Source organism: Egretta garzetta, unplaced genomic scaffold (assembly GCF_000687185.1).
Source record: "Egretta garzetta isolate BGI_Z169 unplaced genomic scaffold, ASM68718v1 scaffold334, whole genome shotgun sequence".
NCBI lineage: Eukaryota > Metazoa > Chordata > Aves > Pelecaniformes > Ardeidae > Egretta > Egretta garzetta.
The window spans coordinates 1018441-1036707 of record NW_009259431.1 but is presented as its reverse complement, the minus strand read 5'-3'; the positions used below and the strand labels follow the sequence as shown (position 1 = coordinate 1036707).

Here is an 18267-nt window from a genome sequence, read left to right as displayed (position 1 = left end):
ATTGTGCCTCCCTCATGCTTGCGCAAGCAGAAGCCGAGATGGAGCCCCGCAATGGCCTCCGAGAGCCCAGCCATTCCTCAAGCCTCCTTTTCTGAGCCTGCACTGCTCCCACTGGCATCAGAGGTGAGCTGGGAGCACCGACCATCACTAAACCGCAGCCCAGGAGGGCACGGTTTTCTCCAGCCTCTGTCCAGAAGGAACCTGGTAAGGCATGAACGTGTGGGCTGCCCAGTGCACTTGCCCACCTAAATGATGCAGACTCTGCTGGGATGAGCACTAGGTATTTACAAGCAGACCTAGGCCCACTGCATCTCTGGGCCCCCCTCCTCCCTAGGTCACCATGACTTCCGCAGTCATCCAGTTCACCAGGACTAATGGAGCACAGATGTACTCTCGAGGGAGCGAGCGTGAACCAGAACCCTCATCTCTGGAATGCTTCCCAGGAAGAACCATCTCCTCACCATCACGTATCCCAAAGTACCTAAGGAGAAGACAGAGCAGGAAAGTAAGCGGAAGAGTGAGTTCCTAGCATTTTTGCTACTTTATCCCTTTAAGGTTCTCAAGCAGGATTTATGATCACACCTTCTTCGGAGGACAACAGTGTTGTGCTAACAGGTAAGCAGGGAACAACCACAGTGAGATACAGATCTGTAATATTTTAATTAAAGCACAGGTAAACAGCGAACAGCAGAAGACCTCTCAAGTGTTTCACAAGCCTCATCTTAGTCATTACTGTTTGCCTTGTAGATGCTCTCCGTGCTAGCCTGTAGGGCGTGGAGCACAACGGGACAAGCTGAACCTGGCCGTCGGGCAGAGCTGTGTACCGGTGCTTGCCCACAACAACTCAGGGATCCAAGTGCACGGCAGCAATGAAAACATGTGGCCTGCCAATGTGTCACCTAATTGTGTCAGGGCAGGAAGAAGAGATGTTTTGTTCCAGACCAAAGACTAAAACGTATTAAAAAGAGAAAGGAGTCTTTGAAAGTGTGGCCTGGGCAGATTCCCCCAGCGTGGCAGAAAAGACCCAGGTTTCTGATTTACCGCTTTCGGCAGGGAATGTAGCCAGAGCATAGAACACAGGTGATCATAAGCAGAATTAAACAGTGGGAGATTCTGGCAGCTCAGTCCCATCCACGCTGGACAGTGTGGGATCCTCCTTGTGACCCTGACAACAAAGCCACAGCAGGAAGCGGCGTGGTGCTACTGGCCATGGCTGTGATTGGCAACAAAAACACAGAAGCCTTTTTAATATTGCAAAGACAGAAATGAAATCCTTCTCCTCTTACACAATGCTTGCCCTTCCTCAGCAGGGATCAAATCAATATGGGACCATGCAAAGTCAATGGTTTATTTCAAGGGGTTTTGAATTGGGCTTTGTAGGCAAAAAGGCATCAGCCTTGTTTCAAGCTCCATGAAGACACATCGGTATTTCCATTCCATGTCTATTTGTAGGACAGAAACATGACTTTGTTCCTCTTTAATCCTGTTTAAATGCTCTTTAATCCTGTTTAAATGTTACACTATTTTAAACTAAAGTCTGTCAGGAAAAAAGAATCAAGTCTAGGTCTGGAATTATCCCTGGTGAAGACTGGGGATCCCACTTGTTAGTCAATGAGAATCACCTTGAAGGAAGTTAAGAACAACCTTGTAGCATCAATGTTGTATTTCCCCATCCTTTCTTCTGGTTTATGTTAGTACTTAATTCTGTGGTGGTGGTTTAAGCACACAAACATGTGCATGTGTGTATGCACGCATGCGTGTCACTGTAATACAGCTACCAAACCTTCTAAACAGTGCTAAAAGTTTACTGCATGCCTTTCTGGAGGACATTAACAGCAGTAGAAAGAGAACTTTCACGTAATTTCTGGAGAAATGCTACAGTTGTAGGCCAACTTACATAACTGATTTAGTTCAACAGAATTGCTTTCTGCCTCTAATCTGCTCAACAGTTTATCTTTGCTGTCGTGATCAGTTGAGCTTTCTTTAAACCATTATGGATTAGCGTTCTGCTATAACATGTTAAAAGCTTAGCTTTGTTTATTTTTGTCAAGAATGGGGGAGGGATATCAGGTTCAAATGTTCAGGCAGCAGTTTATGAATGGTTATTTTTCTTACAAGGCAATCAATATATTCAGGTGCTGAATGCAAGGCACAGCTAAACACTTCCAGAGACAGTACTAGTGGCTGGAATAAAAATATTTGTGATTTCATTAAAAAAAAAAAAAAAAAGAAAAAAGGAACTTTATAAATTTGCGTAATTATTTTTACCTGTAAATACAAAATTTAATCCAGCATTCAAATAGTTCATCAAATCCACCATGGAAGACCAAATTGTAAATGGTCTGAAAACTTAATACAGCTGGTTGAGGATTTTACTAAGTCTGCATTGTTGTTGCAGTTTGGAGACAGAAATCCTGCCAAAAGCATCTGTCATTCAACTGCAGGAAGATAGTATACTGTAACTCACATAAACCAGCAAACCAACGGAACTGCAGCCACACCACTTACAACGAGGTGTTCAGATAATAGTAACCGGCTGTTCAGTGAATTTTCACAGTGGATTCATCAACTATAACACTGGATGATCTATTGGAAGACTACAGTATGACTCCAGGTCCAAATTTCTACTGTAAATTGATGAGCACAACATACTATTTTAAACTAAATCCAACAATTAGCACACTTCTTTGAACTCTGTGTAATCTAAATGATTTGCAGATGCCAGCCTGGAACGGAGTGAGAGGTTGTGTTCCTGAGCACTGCCAATTATCCTCTGTGCAGCCGAACACTATTCCAAGGAAACACTAATTCTGTGATCAGTCATGCTGGCAACCCCATGACCTCACAACTTTCGTATCTAAAATGAAACAAGTAAGCACTTTCGTATTCCTAAAGAGCAACACAGACACTAGAAGTTAAAAAAAAAAAAGTGTCTAGTGGTGCTAGAAAAAAAACCCCATAAACCTGGGAAAGTAATTCAGAAAAGAGGAGGAAAAAATCCAGCTTATTTGCAATTAGTGTGCTGTTTGTTTTGCTATCTTGTTGGGAGAGATCTTTATTCTGCACATTCCAGTGAATGGCCATTCGCCATTAATTTATCTTCTTTCTGACGGCAAGTGGAGCACCATTCCAGAGTTTCAACATTCCCTTGATGCTGCTCTGGTTAATGCTTGTGTGCTATTTAAACAAAGCATATTCCAACCAAATCTGACTATATATGGAATTCCCTGACAAGTAAAAATTTGGATGCCCTACAAAAAATAACCATGAAAACAGAATACACACACAAAGACACAAACCACTCCAAACTGCACAAACTAAACATGTACTAAAACAGGCTCTTGGTGGCAAAGGTCAGGTATCCAGTGTGACCGACCATCTCCCTGAGCGGCACGCCGCTTTTGAACTGCACAGTTCCTTGCTGCAGATTAGAGCACGGGCTACCTTGGTTTGACGGGTTGCTGCTGTCAAAGCCAGTGCTAGAATTACCCTCAGCTGCTTTTCCAAGGTCAGGGATTTGCAAGCTAATTGTCCTTACATTGTACACTCGGAGCAGAATTTCCAAGGTGTTAATCTCTGTAAAACCATATTCTTCCATCGCTAGGCAGGTTCTTTGGACTTGTTCGATGCAGGGGGAGAAAGAGCAGATGCGGCCACCTGCAAAATGAGACAGGTAGTGGAAAAGAGAGCAAAAACCAAAACGAAGCACTTTTAATCTTTTGTCAAGTTCTCCCAGATGCACACAGAATTACCATTATACAGACAAAGTGAAAACATTCTTCAAGAAAATCTCCATGAGGCAACTATGCATGTTTAAAGTGTGCAAAACCAAACATGGGTGACTCTACATGATGTTTCAGACACTTTAACAACTGCAACAGCAAATTCATTCATCTTCCAAACCCAGTGTTGTCCACCACATTTGTTCATGATAAAACCGTTAAAGTTGATCCTTTTAGAGCAGCGACTCTTTTGGAATCATTATCCACTATTCTGGCTTGAGGCACCAAACTGAAGTTGGCACCTACACAAAGCCAGAAGTCATTCTCCACACACTGTACAGAGTTGCCTTCATTAGAATATAAGCGTGCGTGCACACACACTCTGACAAAAGCGGCTGTGTTTATTTGAGAACGATGGTATGCGTGTACAGAATAAAGTAATCTCTCCAGGCCATAGATGGAGTGCTGTTAAGGCTTTACCCTTTTAGTCAAGCTGACTAGCATGTCTCCTGAGCATTAAAGTTTACTGGTTATCACATTGGGCAGTTTTACAGCAAATGCTTCAAAATTCTAGGATAGGACCTTTAAGTCATAAACTTACACTTGCCTCCTTGTCTGTGCACATTCAGATTTTTGATTCTAGGTACAGAGTATTAATAGGCCCCCTACAACTTTTGGCGTGCTACAATGTCACCTTAATAGCTGAGAATAGAATGATTCAGATTTACTCTGAAAAGCCACAGCCAAATCAGATCAAAGAATTATAAGGACACTGTCTGCCATAAAGCCAGGGCATGTGCTTTCACCCAGGACACAGTGTCCCACAAGGCAACTGCCCTTCCTGAAAAGCTTTTGTGCTAGGGGAAGGAACACTGAGCATTGCAGCTTCAGCTATTGTTTTACTTATTGCAAGTGGATGAAAATGCTTGCTGACCTGATTTGCATTCCTTTTCCCAGCCCTCTCCCAGGCTCATCCAGTCAAGCCTTCCAACACCAGTTGTCTAAGCAGTTAAAGAACCCATGCAAGTGAGAGCAAAGCATCACACTAAAAATAGAGGCTATGCTGGGACTACATGAAGCCTGCTTTATCTCGAACTCCCCTTTTTTTTTTCCTTTTTTGTTTCTAAAGTCACATCTCTAAAAAAAGAAAGCATCAGGTCTGAAAGCATCACTGTAGCACTCTAGTTACTGTGCAGCAGTGATATGCTGGGTACTGACTGGGGAAGAACAATTTCCATGACCAGTAATCTACCATACACTAAGCAGGATTTAATTTTAGTCCCAAAATAAAGTCTGCACAGCCAGGGGTTCTTATCGTGCATCTTCAGAACAAAGTACCCTGGACAAGTAATTCCTTCGAGTGACAATTGAAAAACAAATCTAATAATCACCTACAAAATGAATGCTGGTATGTGTCATTATTAACCAACTCTGTTGATGCTGATTTAATTGCACATTCAGTCTGCTAGCTCCCATGAAATTAGATTTACATGTTCATCAGGATGGCCAGGGCTACCAAAATGACTCTGAATCAGACGGCTAATCTTTCCTGGCCAAAGCACTACACACTTCCACTGTGTTTGTAGATGTAAAAAGAGAAAAGCTCAGGAAGAAATTTCTGTTACATAATTAGAAAGCTACTACAATGCACATACGTTAAAAGGAAAGATGTTCTATTCTTATTGTGTGGGGAACTAAACGAATGTCCAACTTGGCTAAATGTCAGTTCACAATAACTCTTTGTCTGCAAAGCAAGAATTTGCAGAGACCAGAGACTTTCTACTATTTCATTCAGGCTTTTTGGGTTTGGTGGATTATATTGCAATAAAAAGGGGAAATATATTTACATTTACAGTAAGACTGTTCTTATTTATTCTGACCACAAGGGTTTCAAGATATGTTTAGGCTTTCAAATTCACATGCTCTAGATTTACAGTCAAAAACTAAGAAGCCTGCACACAGCTGTTGCCATACAAGCTGTAGAGCCGCCTACGGTTCTTGTCAAGCCTTCAATTAAAGGCAGAGCACCCTTCGTTTTGCCTCGGGATGGTCAGCTGAGCATAGCATGTCAACACGAAACTTGGCGATGATTTATCAGACTGCCTCCTTGCAAAGCGGACTGCTTGGGGAAGTAGGGTTACAGAAAATAGGCTTTCAAGCTGCTTGGTAGGGAAGAAAGCTCTTGCTTGCAAGAACTAATATCCAGAGGGGAAGCGCAAAAAATGTTACTTACTGCACTGCTGGAAGCTTCTCAGGTATGAAGAGTGAGAAAGCAGCGTAACAGCTGGTATTCCGTATAACTGAGAGTATCCAGTGGGTTTTAGTAGTTCTGCCAATTTCATTTGTTCCCTTTCGTACCTATTGTTCTGGTTATTATTATACATTCCTCCCAAATAAATATACCTTTTGCGTCGAAGCAAAACCACCAAGCATCTGTCTTTAGGGCTCCTAACAAGTGGGAGAGAGGTCTTCTCTGCTTTTTCCTGTACACACCATCAGGCAGGCCGGATTTGACTTGCAAGCTGGACTGGAAAGCTACAATTAGCAGAATGTTGGAAGGCAAAAATGAAGTTGTAGTTCCAGACTGTTCTTCTCTGCTTTTTCCTGTACACACCATCAGGCGGGCCGGATTTGACTTGCAAGCTGGACTTGTTTGATTAAGCAGATATTAAGAGAAGACTGGAAAGCTACAATTAGCAGAATGTTGAAAGGCAAAAATGAAGTTGTAGTTCCAGACTGCGAGAGGCTGTCTAAAATAGAAAGATTTGGGAAGCTTAATTTGCCATGGTGTGTTTAGACCAGCAAAAAAAGGTGGACTCTGAACAGCAGAAAACCAGCTCTCAGAAGGACATGCTCATCTGTTCCAGGAGCAAAGATGGTGTCATCTTTAACAGACCAGATGTTTTTGAATTCTCTACACTGTGGGCTGCCCTCTGTACCCCCGCTGGATTACCAGCTAGGCAACACCCTTTCTGTCACAATCACCAAACAGATATAAATCTAGATTTCAGCATTCACAATTCTCGATTCTCTAAGAGCCCTCTTGTCTTTTAGACATCAAGAGGCATTTAGGGCTTAAAGGACTTGAATATGCATTGCTTTATCTTGCCATGCCAAGGATTCCTTAGTGAATGAAGAAAAGACATGTACGCCCTCCCTCTCGCTCACTGGGGCACACTGCTCTGTCTGAGGATCACAAAGGGGTGGACTAGACCGGAGAGCCATGAAAACAACTGAACGGAAATTTTTTAGTACAAACTGAGTTTGTGTTCTTTCAGAGCTCTCCTTTTAGGAAAGCTACCGTTCCTAAATTTGGTTAATGAGATCTGTGTGTCATCATAAATTGATATAGTAATTATCTGAGATTAATCCTGTTCACATTGGGAAGCTGTGTGAGCTTTTTGATCTGAAGAGCTGTCTAAAAATGTGTTTATTCATGTATAATGCATCTGACAAGTGCTACAGTTGGGGAGAAGAGAATAATGAGACTGTATGAAAGACTTAAATTTTTTTTCTACTTTCAATTTTACAGGGAGTAAGTTAGTTTGAAACATTTAATGGAGAGGTTAAATCTCCCAAACCCGTAGGCTGGAACAAGCCCACACAGTCCTGGCAGTCATTGCAACCAGCAACAGGGTCGAGGATATGAAAACTGATGTACAATTCAGGCTGAAATGATTAAGAGAGGAGAGCTTAAGGGAAGGGGGAAATAAAAGAGATTTGCATCCACATAGCACTGTACATTTTAACAGACAGTATCTAATTAGTAATCAAGGGACACACCCTTCCATCTTTTCAAGCGGTCAGTGCCTTGAAAGTTGCTCCTCCTTCAAGAGCAGTTCCTGGTATGTTCCTGTGCCACTCCCACAAACAATTTTGTTCCTGGTTTGTCTGAGCAAGGACTAACACCTCTACCAGTTCTATTTAGCTAATAACTGCAGTGGGTTTCAAGTATGGAAAATCTGGCAGCGCTATCCAATTGACAAGAACTCCAGTGCATGCTTAAGATACAGAAAAGGTGTCCAAGTTAGGTGTTCTCACTTCTGTAGGTTATAGTGTGTGTCACAAGTGCTCTGACAGGTTTTTTCATCATCCCAATATTATTCAGAAGATGCAAAAATAACACATGTAGTGCAGCACCATTAAGTTCCAGGGAAAAGGGCCTGTAATTTTAGAAATGATTCTGTGATGTAAAGAATACAACACAGCATTTTCATCTCTGGTAAAAGAACACAGCTCTGGGTTTTGGGACTTCCGTGCACTGTCATAATTGGAAGATTACGTTACAAAGATCTCATGGAAGAAAAAAATCACACAGGCATTATCATTATGTAGGGGCGAGGCAGGAGAGTCACTGAGCAGCATCACTGTGGCATTTACTCTCTGCTAGTAGGACACTAAAAATATTGCCTCTGTAAAAGGGGACAGAACGTCCTTTTAAGTGAGTGTGCTCGTGGGCGATTTGATGTAGCTTCCCTGACAAGTGAAATTAGAGGATTCAGCTGTTGGAAGAAATTAAAGGATGTTTCTTGATTCAGAAAAGAAAATTTTCTCCAAATCACTTGCCAGCTCATTAATAGGAGCTTGATGTGATTTTCTGCAAATGTGACCTTAACCTCTACATTTGTAGGTGCATCTTTCAAAAGGAATGTATTCCTGCTCACTGTTATGGGCTGGCGAAAGCATGCAACAAGGGAATTAAAAAATCAGTTGGCTCCAAATTGGGGAAGAAAACCTAGCAACTTCCTTTAAGGATCCTTTCATCCCAAATTACTTCCCACAGACTGTGTGAAGGCCAATAGCTTTGGCCAGCATTCCACAGCATGGATTACAATGCAGGAATCCTTCTGTTTGACTCCTGACATGGGAGGGAATCACTTTCACTTCAGGCCAGACGAATCATGTGCACCTGACTTACCAGTCCCTGACAGACCGGAGCTAGGTTAATGCCCTCCGGTGAGATACGACTGGGGTTGTCTCAGCAAACAGCCAGTGCTTGAGAACTAGATGAAGCTGCTATGTGGGTTAGCACCGGTCCTAGATGCTAGTGGGGCAGCTTAGCACTAGACCAGATGGCCCCTCAGTGTTGACAGGATATGCTTCAATTTCAAGTTTGTGGATCTTTAACCTCACCTTGAGTTAATTCTTCTTCGAACCAAAGCAGGTACCACACTAGCAAAGGCTGGTGCCGACATTTTAGCAAGCACTTATGGCTTCATCCATTCATTCCAAAACATTCTCCTGGGGACATGAGAAGCATGGATACCAACTTGAGTACCATCTGCATGGGTGGAGGACAACAGCATGCTAGACTGTCAGGCTCCACTTCCTGCCCTAACACATTCTCTGTGCGTTCTTGAGGTAGCCCGCGTTCTTGAGGTAGCCCAAGCCCAAACAACATCAGCCTTCATGTCCCTGCCCTCTTCTCAGTGTGATTCAGCCTGGGGTACTCCCTGCCCAGATACCACAGGGGTGAGACTTGTGGCCAGGGATTTCAGCTGCTCCTCAAAGCCACACCTGAGTGGTTTAAAAACGGGACCATGAATAGCCTCTGGGGCTCAAGAAAAATAGCCAGTGAGACTTTCCATATGGACATGGAATTCCCTGAAAGCTCAGGAGAGGGGGGAGGCAAGTTGAAAATTGAAACTGGCTAAACCAGGCAATGCCTTACCTGCACCACAGGCTACTGGAAGGATAAGATATTATTTATTCTCTTATACAGCACCTGTAATAACTAAACCTGGCAGGTTAGAACAACAATCAATGGCTATGCTAAGGGGAAAAAATGCAAACAAGACCTTTTTTAAGTGTACAAATGAAACAAATACAAGACTTCATAAATGAAAACCAGCTACTACTACAAAGAGTGGAGTACTGCTGAAGGGCTTCTGTGATGGCAGGAAATGCAGAGGCCCAAAGAGGGAGATGTTCAGAGGGAACTTTCCCTGCAGAGTTTTGAGGGGATACCTGACAGCAGCATGTTACCTGATTCAGGTGATATCTCAAAGATCACAATTTGACAAACTCGTAATTTAGGGGCTTTATGATGCTCAAGAGGGAGTGGCAAGTCTGAATGTAAGAGTAAAATCTTTAAAAGAAAGAAAGCAAGTAAAAGAGGGGTGGTTTTAATAATTTTGTGACTCAAACTGTTCATTTAAACACCACCAAGGACCATTTATAATGCAAAAGGCCAGTCCAACGTAATATATGGCTGCATTTTCCCATCTTCCTACCTGAAAAATTAAAATCTGTATGAAAACTATTGTACAAATGGGTTTCTGCCTCATCTTCCAGAGCCTTGGAAGAAATAGACAACATTTGTAAGAGTAGGTGGGTGCAGAATTATATTCAAAGCACTACAGCATTCAGCTATGAAATGACTGTGACTCAAAAGTTTCAGGGCATTTAAGAACTGTAGAATATTGAGGATATTTTTGTCACCTCACAATTTTTAAATTTTCTTCATTTTTTAAAATGTAGCCTGGAGGGGTTAACAGCAACTTTGCAAAACCCACCAAGGTCAGATATTGGGAACAGCAGCTATGACTACAGAAAAGCATTGATCAGCAGATGCTGCAAAAGAAAAACAGTGCAGGTCTGGAAATGAAAGCAAGTTCTGCAATGCAGCAGTGCCCGAGAGATCCTACGTGCAGCATTTCTGCTGAAAGTGTGACTGGTGAAATCAGCACAGAAGGATACAGCTGAGATGCAAGCCTGAACGTCAGCAGAGCACGTCACCAGAGAACAAGAACCTTATAGTCACAAACCTGCTGTGCCATTTTATTCTTCTAGCTCTTCAGAGGTTGGCAGTGCTTTAAATGGGAGGCCAGGCTACTGTAAGTAGTGTATTTACAGCATACTGCAAGGCATAATGTGAGTGATAAATGTACTACTCTGTAAAGAGGATCATTAACACTCAGCCTACTAGGAGCTGCAACTATTCAGGATCTTGAGCTTAAGTAGGACAGAAAACACTGATTTGATACGGTTTTGTTAAGGTTAAGAATTCTCTCTTATATTCTGTCTCGGCTGAAGAGTCTATAATGAATTTTGTGTTTTTAAAGAGGAGGCTAGCTGATGTTATATATTGAATTCGTTTAGCTCTGGTTTTTTCATTCAAATGTACCTTAAGACTTGAGGGAATAAATTACCACTATCTGGCAGTACAGCTGCAGTATTTGCATGGCACATCACAATAAAACCCATAGTGTGAATGGTTCAAATGTGACCCTGTCCAGATGTGAGAGAGAGGGCGTGGAGGGAAGAGTGGAACGACTCATTTTCTCCAGTGATGCTTTATCACTATACTAACCCTTGGAATGATGGTGAACAACAGCAGTGTGTGCACAGACTGTTCTTACTGCAGAAGAGCTTACAGATACCCTTCTATCATATTTTAGATTTTACAGCAGTAAAAAAAATAGCCACAACAAAACTACCCACATGATTTGGAATAAAACAGAAATTTGTGTAAGTTTGTACCTATTACTTCTGCAATCAATTACATTTTATATGAAAACCAGCTTCTGTTTACATGCAAAACAGCAAAATGAAAAAAAATGCCCCTGGCTCAGTCAGGTACTATGAAGCCCAAAAGATGAGGCTTAGGCCAATACCAGATCTCAGACCCTGGTGACTGGTTGCAGCAAAAACTGCAGCAAGGATCAGCAACTCTGTCTTTTTGACTGGTACATAAAGTGTATGATGCCACTTCACAAACACAAAAATGTGGGATTTTAAAGTATTATTTATATTGCCTAAGCAGATGTAACCTTGCAGCATAGCACAGAAAAGTACAGCCAGATGGTATGGCCAGTTTGAGACTATAATACCTTTTCTAGGATTTCAAATGCTGGAGCAAGACAAGGATTCAAAACTTGGAACTGTTCAAGCAGCTCTGCTTAGTATTCTAAACATGCACCACTTAAATAATTCAAATTGGACTGCGCAATGCAGCGCCTTCTAAGCTGGGAAGTCAGCTGAGTGTTGTGCTCACTAGATTAGATAATTTGAGCATGGGAAGGGCATCGTACAGTGCAGTGAAAATTATTTTTTTCCCAGGACACACTGGAAAACAGCTACAAATTGAGCTGTAACCCTTGCAGGTACAGAGTGCTAACAAGTCTCTCTATTTATTCACTTTTTAAAGAAAGCATGCGTTACACTGGTATCGGAAGGCTTTCTAGAAAATTTTCAGTAGTAGCTGAGGCAGCCTGACAGCTGGGTCGGTCCTGGCTGAGCAAGGTGATGTACATTCAGTGACCTTTAAGAACAAGCTTAAATCCTGTGATTTCAAGAAGGCCTAGCAAGTCACTTAGTCAGGCCTGTGATTACACATTTTAACAAAGAACTGGGCCTTGGCACATAATAAAGTTTTACTAAACTCATGCCCCACCATGGGCACTGTTCAGCACTCCACGCACTCTTGATTAGAAAAGTCACTTTTGTACATGGAAGTGATCTGGCACAAGTTAGTTCAGATCCACACTAGTACAGTTTACACTAATATAACATTAATTAGGGGAAAACTTATTTCAGGATAAAAGAATGATTTATTCACTGAAGCTTATTTTTCAATAGGGAAAAGATTTATAATACACTGATGAAATCCATCCAATACCTCAACAGCAGTTCTCACTTGCTGTCACAATCCCAGAATCACTGGCATAAGCTAGAACAGCCTTTATGTTCCATTCCCATTGCAACCAAAGGCAAACTTCTCATTAGCTCCAACAGCAGAGGTTTAAGGCAGAAATTGGCAAGCATATTTAAGTATAACCACATTTTCTTTAACGTTACTGATGGAGTGCTCTGTTAAATGGGTTCAAATCTGCAATGATTGATGTGAAGTGCGTCTGAACACCTTTTATACAAACACCTTTCCACTGAATTGCCAAAGAAATTTGCTTTTAGCATTTATTGTTACTGCTGCTTCCCACACACCTCAGATCTAGCAAAATGCACTTGACAAAGGTTCAAAGGGTTTTTTATAAACTGCCCATGCTGACTGTAGCAGCTAGCACAGGCCTGTAGGAAAAAGTTGTTCTTCTCCTTTCAAAACTTCCACTGTAAATTGAAGACCTCTTTTGAAGGTTTTTCAGCTTTAGAAATGCCTAGAGACTTTGACATTTGAGAATGGTAATCACACAATGGAAGCGAGCAGATCTAGCATATGGCTGAAAGGCAGAAGTGTGTGCACGCACAGTACTTCCTGAACAGAAAGAGGTAAGTGCACTTACCTTCAGCTTTTAACGCTGACCTTGCATGTCCTATGGCTTCCCATGGAGACGGAATATCTAGGAACACGGCATCTGCAATGTTTGAGACACCAAACCCGTTTTTGCAGACATCCTGGTTGGACACGGTGACCAGATGCTCCACCCCATGCTCCCGAAACTCCTCCCTGGCCTTCTCAGCCCTCTGTTGGTGGAACTCCACTGTGTACAGATGCCCTGTGGGAGCCACTGTCCTGATGAGAGCATGGGAGAGGGATCCGCTGCCCGTACCTAAAAAAGACAAACAACTCATGAAAAGCCTTTCGACAGTGCTAAACATTAGAACAAAGGTCTTCTCCATTAGTCCTCCTGCTTGAAGCTCAAAACCCAAATGAACAGAAACCATTGGTTAGACTACTGAAAGAGAACAGTCCTTCCTTCAGAAGGAGAGAGGGACTAAATGACCTAGGAAACAGTCTTCAGGGTCTTCAAAGCATTAACTAAAAATCTGGCAAACTCAGGACCTGTCCTATCTCCCCGGAGTAGAAAAATAATGCCAAGGGTCAGCCATAGCTCTAACAAGTGCCACAAGAGAACACAAGGTAGTAAATGCAAAAAATTCAGGGAAATTAACCAGAGAGTTTTTCCTTGAAGTGCCAGACTCTTGTAGGGTAAGAAGAGATGAAGGCAAACTGTAACATATTTTCAAAACCTTATACTTCATTAAAACAAAGAAAAGATGTTGGCAAAGGTCCAAGCTTGAAAATCCTATTGACATCCATGCAAACAAATGGCCTTCAGGATATGGAATCTGTTTGCCCAGGCCTCTTAAGAGACACTGGCTATCCTCAGCTCCCACTGAATTTATCCAAAACTAAGGCCTCTTGGCTCCTTGCAGTCACACTGACCAAACAACCTGCTTTCATAGGTGGCTTACACACATACATGCCTACATACTCTTAACAAAGTCTAATTAGATCCATCACATACCTGAAATTGCACGTAAGTAGAATTACCATGTACAACCAGGGACTATTAAGACACAGATTTCTTTCTTTATTTTAAATTGATAATTTAAGAGACTTATTTTTAATGATCCCCTGGCACATTAAATAGATGAACAACTAATAACTGATGTTTTCACTGAAGAAAAAACCCATATACCAATTCACATTGCAAATTACTCACTCGAGTGGCATTTAACAGAATAACCCCCCAAACTCAAAACCCCACATTATCTGTGTTTATTGATCTATAACTCTGTACTTGGAACGCATTTCTCCTGTAGAAAGCAAATCTATTTCTAGCTATCTTAAATGACTGTTCAGACTAAATTTCAGCCTGAAGCAAGTTCTTTCAACTAACATAAATCTTAAAAAACTTATGAAGGACAGAACCTGAAGTACAGCAGTGGTAGAGAAAGCTCAGAAACTAGTAGAAAGGAAATTAATTAGGGGACACAGGGGCTGGTACAGCTGCTTAATTGGAGCAATACTTTCCGTAACCGTACAGGAAGTCAAAGTTTACTGACGGATCCAAGGTTCTTGCCCTCTTAGTCACGTAAGGGGAGAAGCATTGTCGTGGCACCGTATTTAATCTGACAGCTCTGAAAGGGGAGCCATTCAGGCTGTAAACAGAGCTCAGGGGCCATGTTTACCACTGGATAAACCGACTGCACTGCGGAATCAGCCCCGCTCCTCTGCTTCCCTCTGAGAGGGCTCTGACCCCAAGGAGAGGGGCTCTGACCCCAGTGGGCAGACAGGCCAGCACCCTCCCCCCAGCTTTAATGGGGCAGATTAGTTGGGGAGGGAGGACCTACAGATTTTAGCACTGGCCTCAGAGAGGTCCAAGGGAAGAGAGAAACTGTGACACACACATTGATTTGAATCCATGGCAGTATTAAAATAAAGCAAAGAAAAGGCTAAAGACCATGTGCACACACGAAAAACTATCTGGTCATGGCACCTGGAGACATAAACTTTTCCCTGGTCAAAAGGAGCAATGGTAGCACAGTAGCCATATGGTTGTAAAAACTCAATGATATATGCGCATAGCAAAGAAACAGCATTTCATTCACTTTTTTTTTCTTAAATTACAAGAGCAGGAAACTATTGTTCACAGGATGCTAAAGTAACTGAAATTCTGCCTTTAGATTTCATGCCAAAGGCAGGATTGCACAACTGAGAACTTTTGCAGACTGATGGAATTTAATTATTTTACCTCTCAAATGGGTAATGCTGCACACTTTTCTGCATCTTTCTCTGCTAATCTAAAAGAGTGAACAGAAGGCCTGTCAGCACAGCTGGGCTGCAGGCAGAAGAGAGAGGCAGCTTGTGCATGTATCCCAGTTTCCTTGTTCATATTCTTTTACATTTTTAATCACTTTCCTTTTAAATCTGCTCTTAAAAACACCACAGAAGATACTGTTTGTCTCCTTCCTAGGAAAACCCATTAACATTTTTTGGCTTATTTTCTGATACTCTTTTTTTATTCACAAACACTCCAAGCCAAACCCTGAACTAAAACCAGGATGTTGGAAGTCACCACTTGCAGGCATATTACAGACTGAGCTTTTGTTAAACAAGGTCGCCAGGAATTATTTATTATTGACTGGCTACCACAAACACGAGAATAACACATACATTTTAACAAACCAAATTCTATCACACTAACATCATTAATGAGTATTTCTGAAGATGCTGCCTGCCTTCTCTGTGCCAGCACTCTCAAAACTGCAGGAAACAAAGATAGTTATGGATCACTCACCATTGTAAAATCTCTCCTTGAAGAGATGACAGATACTGAACCCAGTCCTGTGAAATGATGATGACCCTCAACTCTCATGTGCCTGATAGTTCACCACGCTTGATGTGGTTCATTAAAAGCATGAGGGTCTGGCAGTTCACCATGAGTCCATACTCAACTCAACCACTAAAGCCCAATCAGCGGTGTCTACAGAAGGCAAGGGTTCAACCCTATGTTTCTCTGATGTTGTAGAAGGGGTAACGAATGTTTATATTCACCTTCTCCACTGCAAATCTGCTACATTCAACATCTGAGTACTCCTGCCACCTTTCCTATTCCTTTTGAATTTCTCCCTGTCCTTATTTCAAAATTGCCCCTGAAAAAAAGCAGAATTCAGCAAAATGTGACTCAAAGAGTCTTAGGCACCAGTTTGAAACAAGTTCTAGACAGGTTCAGATTTTCTTGGGAAATGAAAGGCAGCCTTAGCATGACACAGAATCAGTCAGGGAAGCAGCAAAACACAAGGAGCACTACTGAAACATGAATTGGAATGCTACCAAACCCGAAGTATTGTAACTGAATTACCTGCATACAAACTAACCAAAAACCCGAGTGCCCAAAATTAATACTTGTTATCAGAAAAGGCAAGTCAAGAACTGGATGGACTTTAACAGGTTTTTATTCTTATATAGGTGCAGTGAAATGCCTACATTCCTGATTTGGCCTAGAAAGCAGAAGATAAGACAATTTCTAAAACAAATACGGTTTATAATTTTTACACCAGGATGCTTGCCTCTCTGACAGCTTGCACTATAAAGAGCCTTAGAAACTGTTTGCTCTCTACCACAGGACAAGCCCCATTTAACTAGAGCGTATTAATCATGAATGGACTCTGCAGAAGAGAGGTAAAACGATGATAATTCAAGCTGTACTGAAGACATTCTTAACACCACTCCTGCTGTTTTAGAGCTCACTTAGGTGAGCACTTAGGTCATTGCTAATGCCTTTGGAAAATACGATGCTCTTTTACATAGACTATTCTGTGATCTTAAACACCTCAGTCAAAAATCAGACATCTGCATTGCAGGCATTTAATGAGACACCGCAAGGTCCCCAATATGTTGTATTCAAAGCTTAAAATTTGAAGGGGAGGCACCATGTAGGGGCTCACCATGTAGACTAGGAAAGTGGCCCACCTCAGTCCAAAGGCATGAAATTAAGATCCTGCATTAAAACCACATAAGTTAGGTGGCTAATGGTCCTGCAGACCGATGTAGTATCCTTCCCTTTTTCTTGGGCTCAAGAACACTTTGTTCCTTCTTCTCTGATACATCTAAGCTCGGGGGAGTGTTTCTTCTGTCTCCTAAGACAAGGAAAACACTGCGGTTTTAGGATTTCAATCCTAACAAGTGGACACCTAGATGAAACACTCTAGCTCAGCACCTATGGATACTTCCGATTTGTAGACAAGAAAATATTGCTCAGATGAACTCCTTGATCGTTCCCCTGACCTCAAACAGATCCGTTCTTCTCACTCTCTGCTTATTCAAGTGACAGGTTTTCCACAGAGAAGCCTCCACACACCTCAGCCATCTTGAGACAATGTTCACGTTAAGATTGTTCCTCACCTTTTCAAAGCTGCAATGGACAACATGTAAGCTGTTCAAAAATAACACATGCTATTTCAACACTGTCAAGAGAAACATGAGTCTTATCACAGCATCTAGCATAGCACTTGACTGATAACTGAGTAACAGAGTACATTTTTACACTGTTTTCTGTTTAGTCTGGTTTTCTTCTTGCAAAGGACATTTATCTAACCTCCTGGAATCCCACCCATGCTATAGACATAAATGACCTGATTCAGTGTTCTACTACATTTTCTCATTGCAGGCTATCACTTGGCTTGTCTTCCCTAAAAATTTCTCATCATGGGTACTTCTTTTTTAAAAAGGAACTACAAATTGTGATTTAAGACCTACTGATGTTTACAGCAGTGCATAAGCAAACGCATTTCGGAATAAAACTGAAGAAGCTCTTAAGTGCATACATAAGTTCATATTGCTTGAAAACAGGAAAAGTGACAAGTATGCAGAATATTATTTAATACTGGGTCAATACAATATCTAGTAACACTTTAATAGGACTGAAGTTTCTGATGCAAAATTTGGCTACCTAAGACATGCTAAAATGAGCAAATGCAACAAAACAATGACAGTGATGCTGTATTTGTGTCCTAGCTACGCCTAGAAAATATTAAGACAGGTCATGAGTCAGCCACGAGAACGGAAGCTTCAAAACTAAAGGAAAATTAATCTTTAGACAGAGCTAGCAACACCACAGCTAATATCCATCAAGAATCGCTGAACAGAGGAAGACTGCTCGCTGTACACAACAAGTTTATGTAACAGGAGAATCATTAATAATTTTTAGCAAATACATGAAGAGATATTAAGCATCTGATGGAAGCTAACCCAAAGATCTTACTGTGAAGACAGTCAAGGGCACAAATCATGGTGGCAGAGGTAAGACACAGCAAGAGCAGGGACAGAGAAAGGGAGGAGGAGAGGGAGGGAACGAGGAGC

The 18267-nt window shown here is 41.7% G+C and overlaps 1 protein-coding gene across 2 annotated transcripts in view; it reads right to left on the bottom strand.

The window, feature by feature from the left end:
• Nucleotides 1–408: 408 nt before the first annotated feature.
• TRMT61A (tRNA methyltransferase 61A) overlaps nt 409–18267 on the bottom strand; it is a 22686-nt gene continuing 4827 nt past the window's right edge. Inside the window, exons 2-4 of one of the 2 annotated variants that reach the window (XM_035892655.1) lie at nt 12962–13228; nt 3539–3657; nt 409–481 (exon numbers count right to left, since the gene is read on the bottom strand). In XM_035892655.1, the coding sequence (XP_035748548.1) occupies nt 464–481; nt 3539–3657; nt 12962–13228 (404 nt within the window). In that variant the 3' untranslated portion in view covers nt 409–463. Of the gene's footprint in view, nt 482–3030; nt 3658–12961; nt 13229–18267 lie in introns of those variants that run through there. The other variant, XM_009637103.2, reaches the window with a different exon arrangement.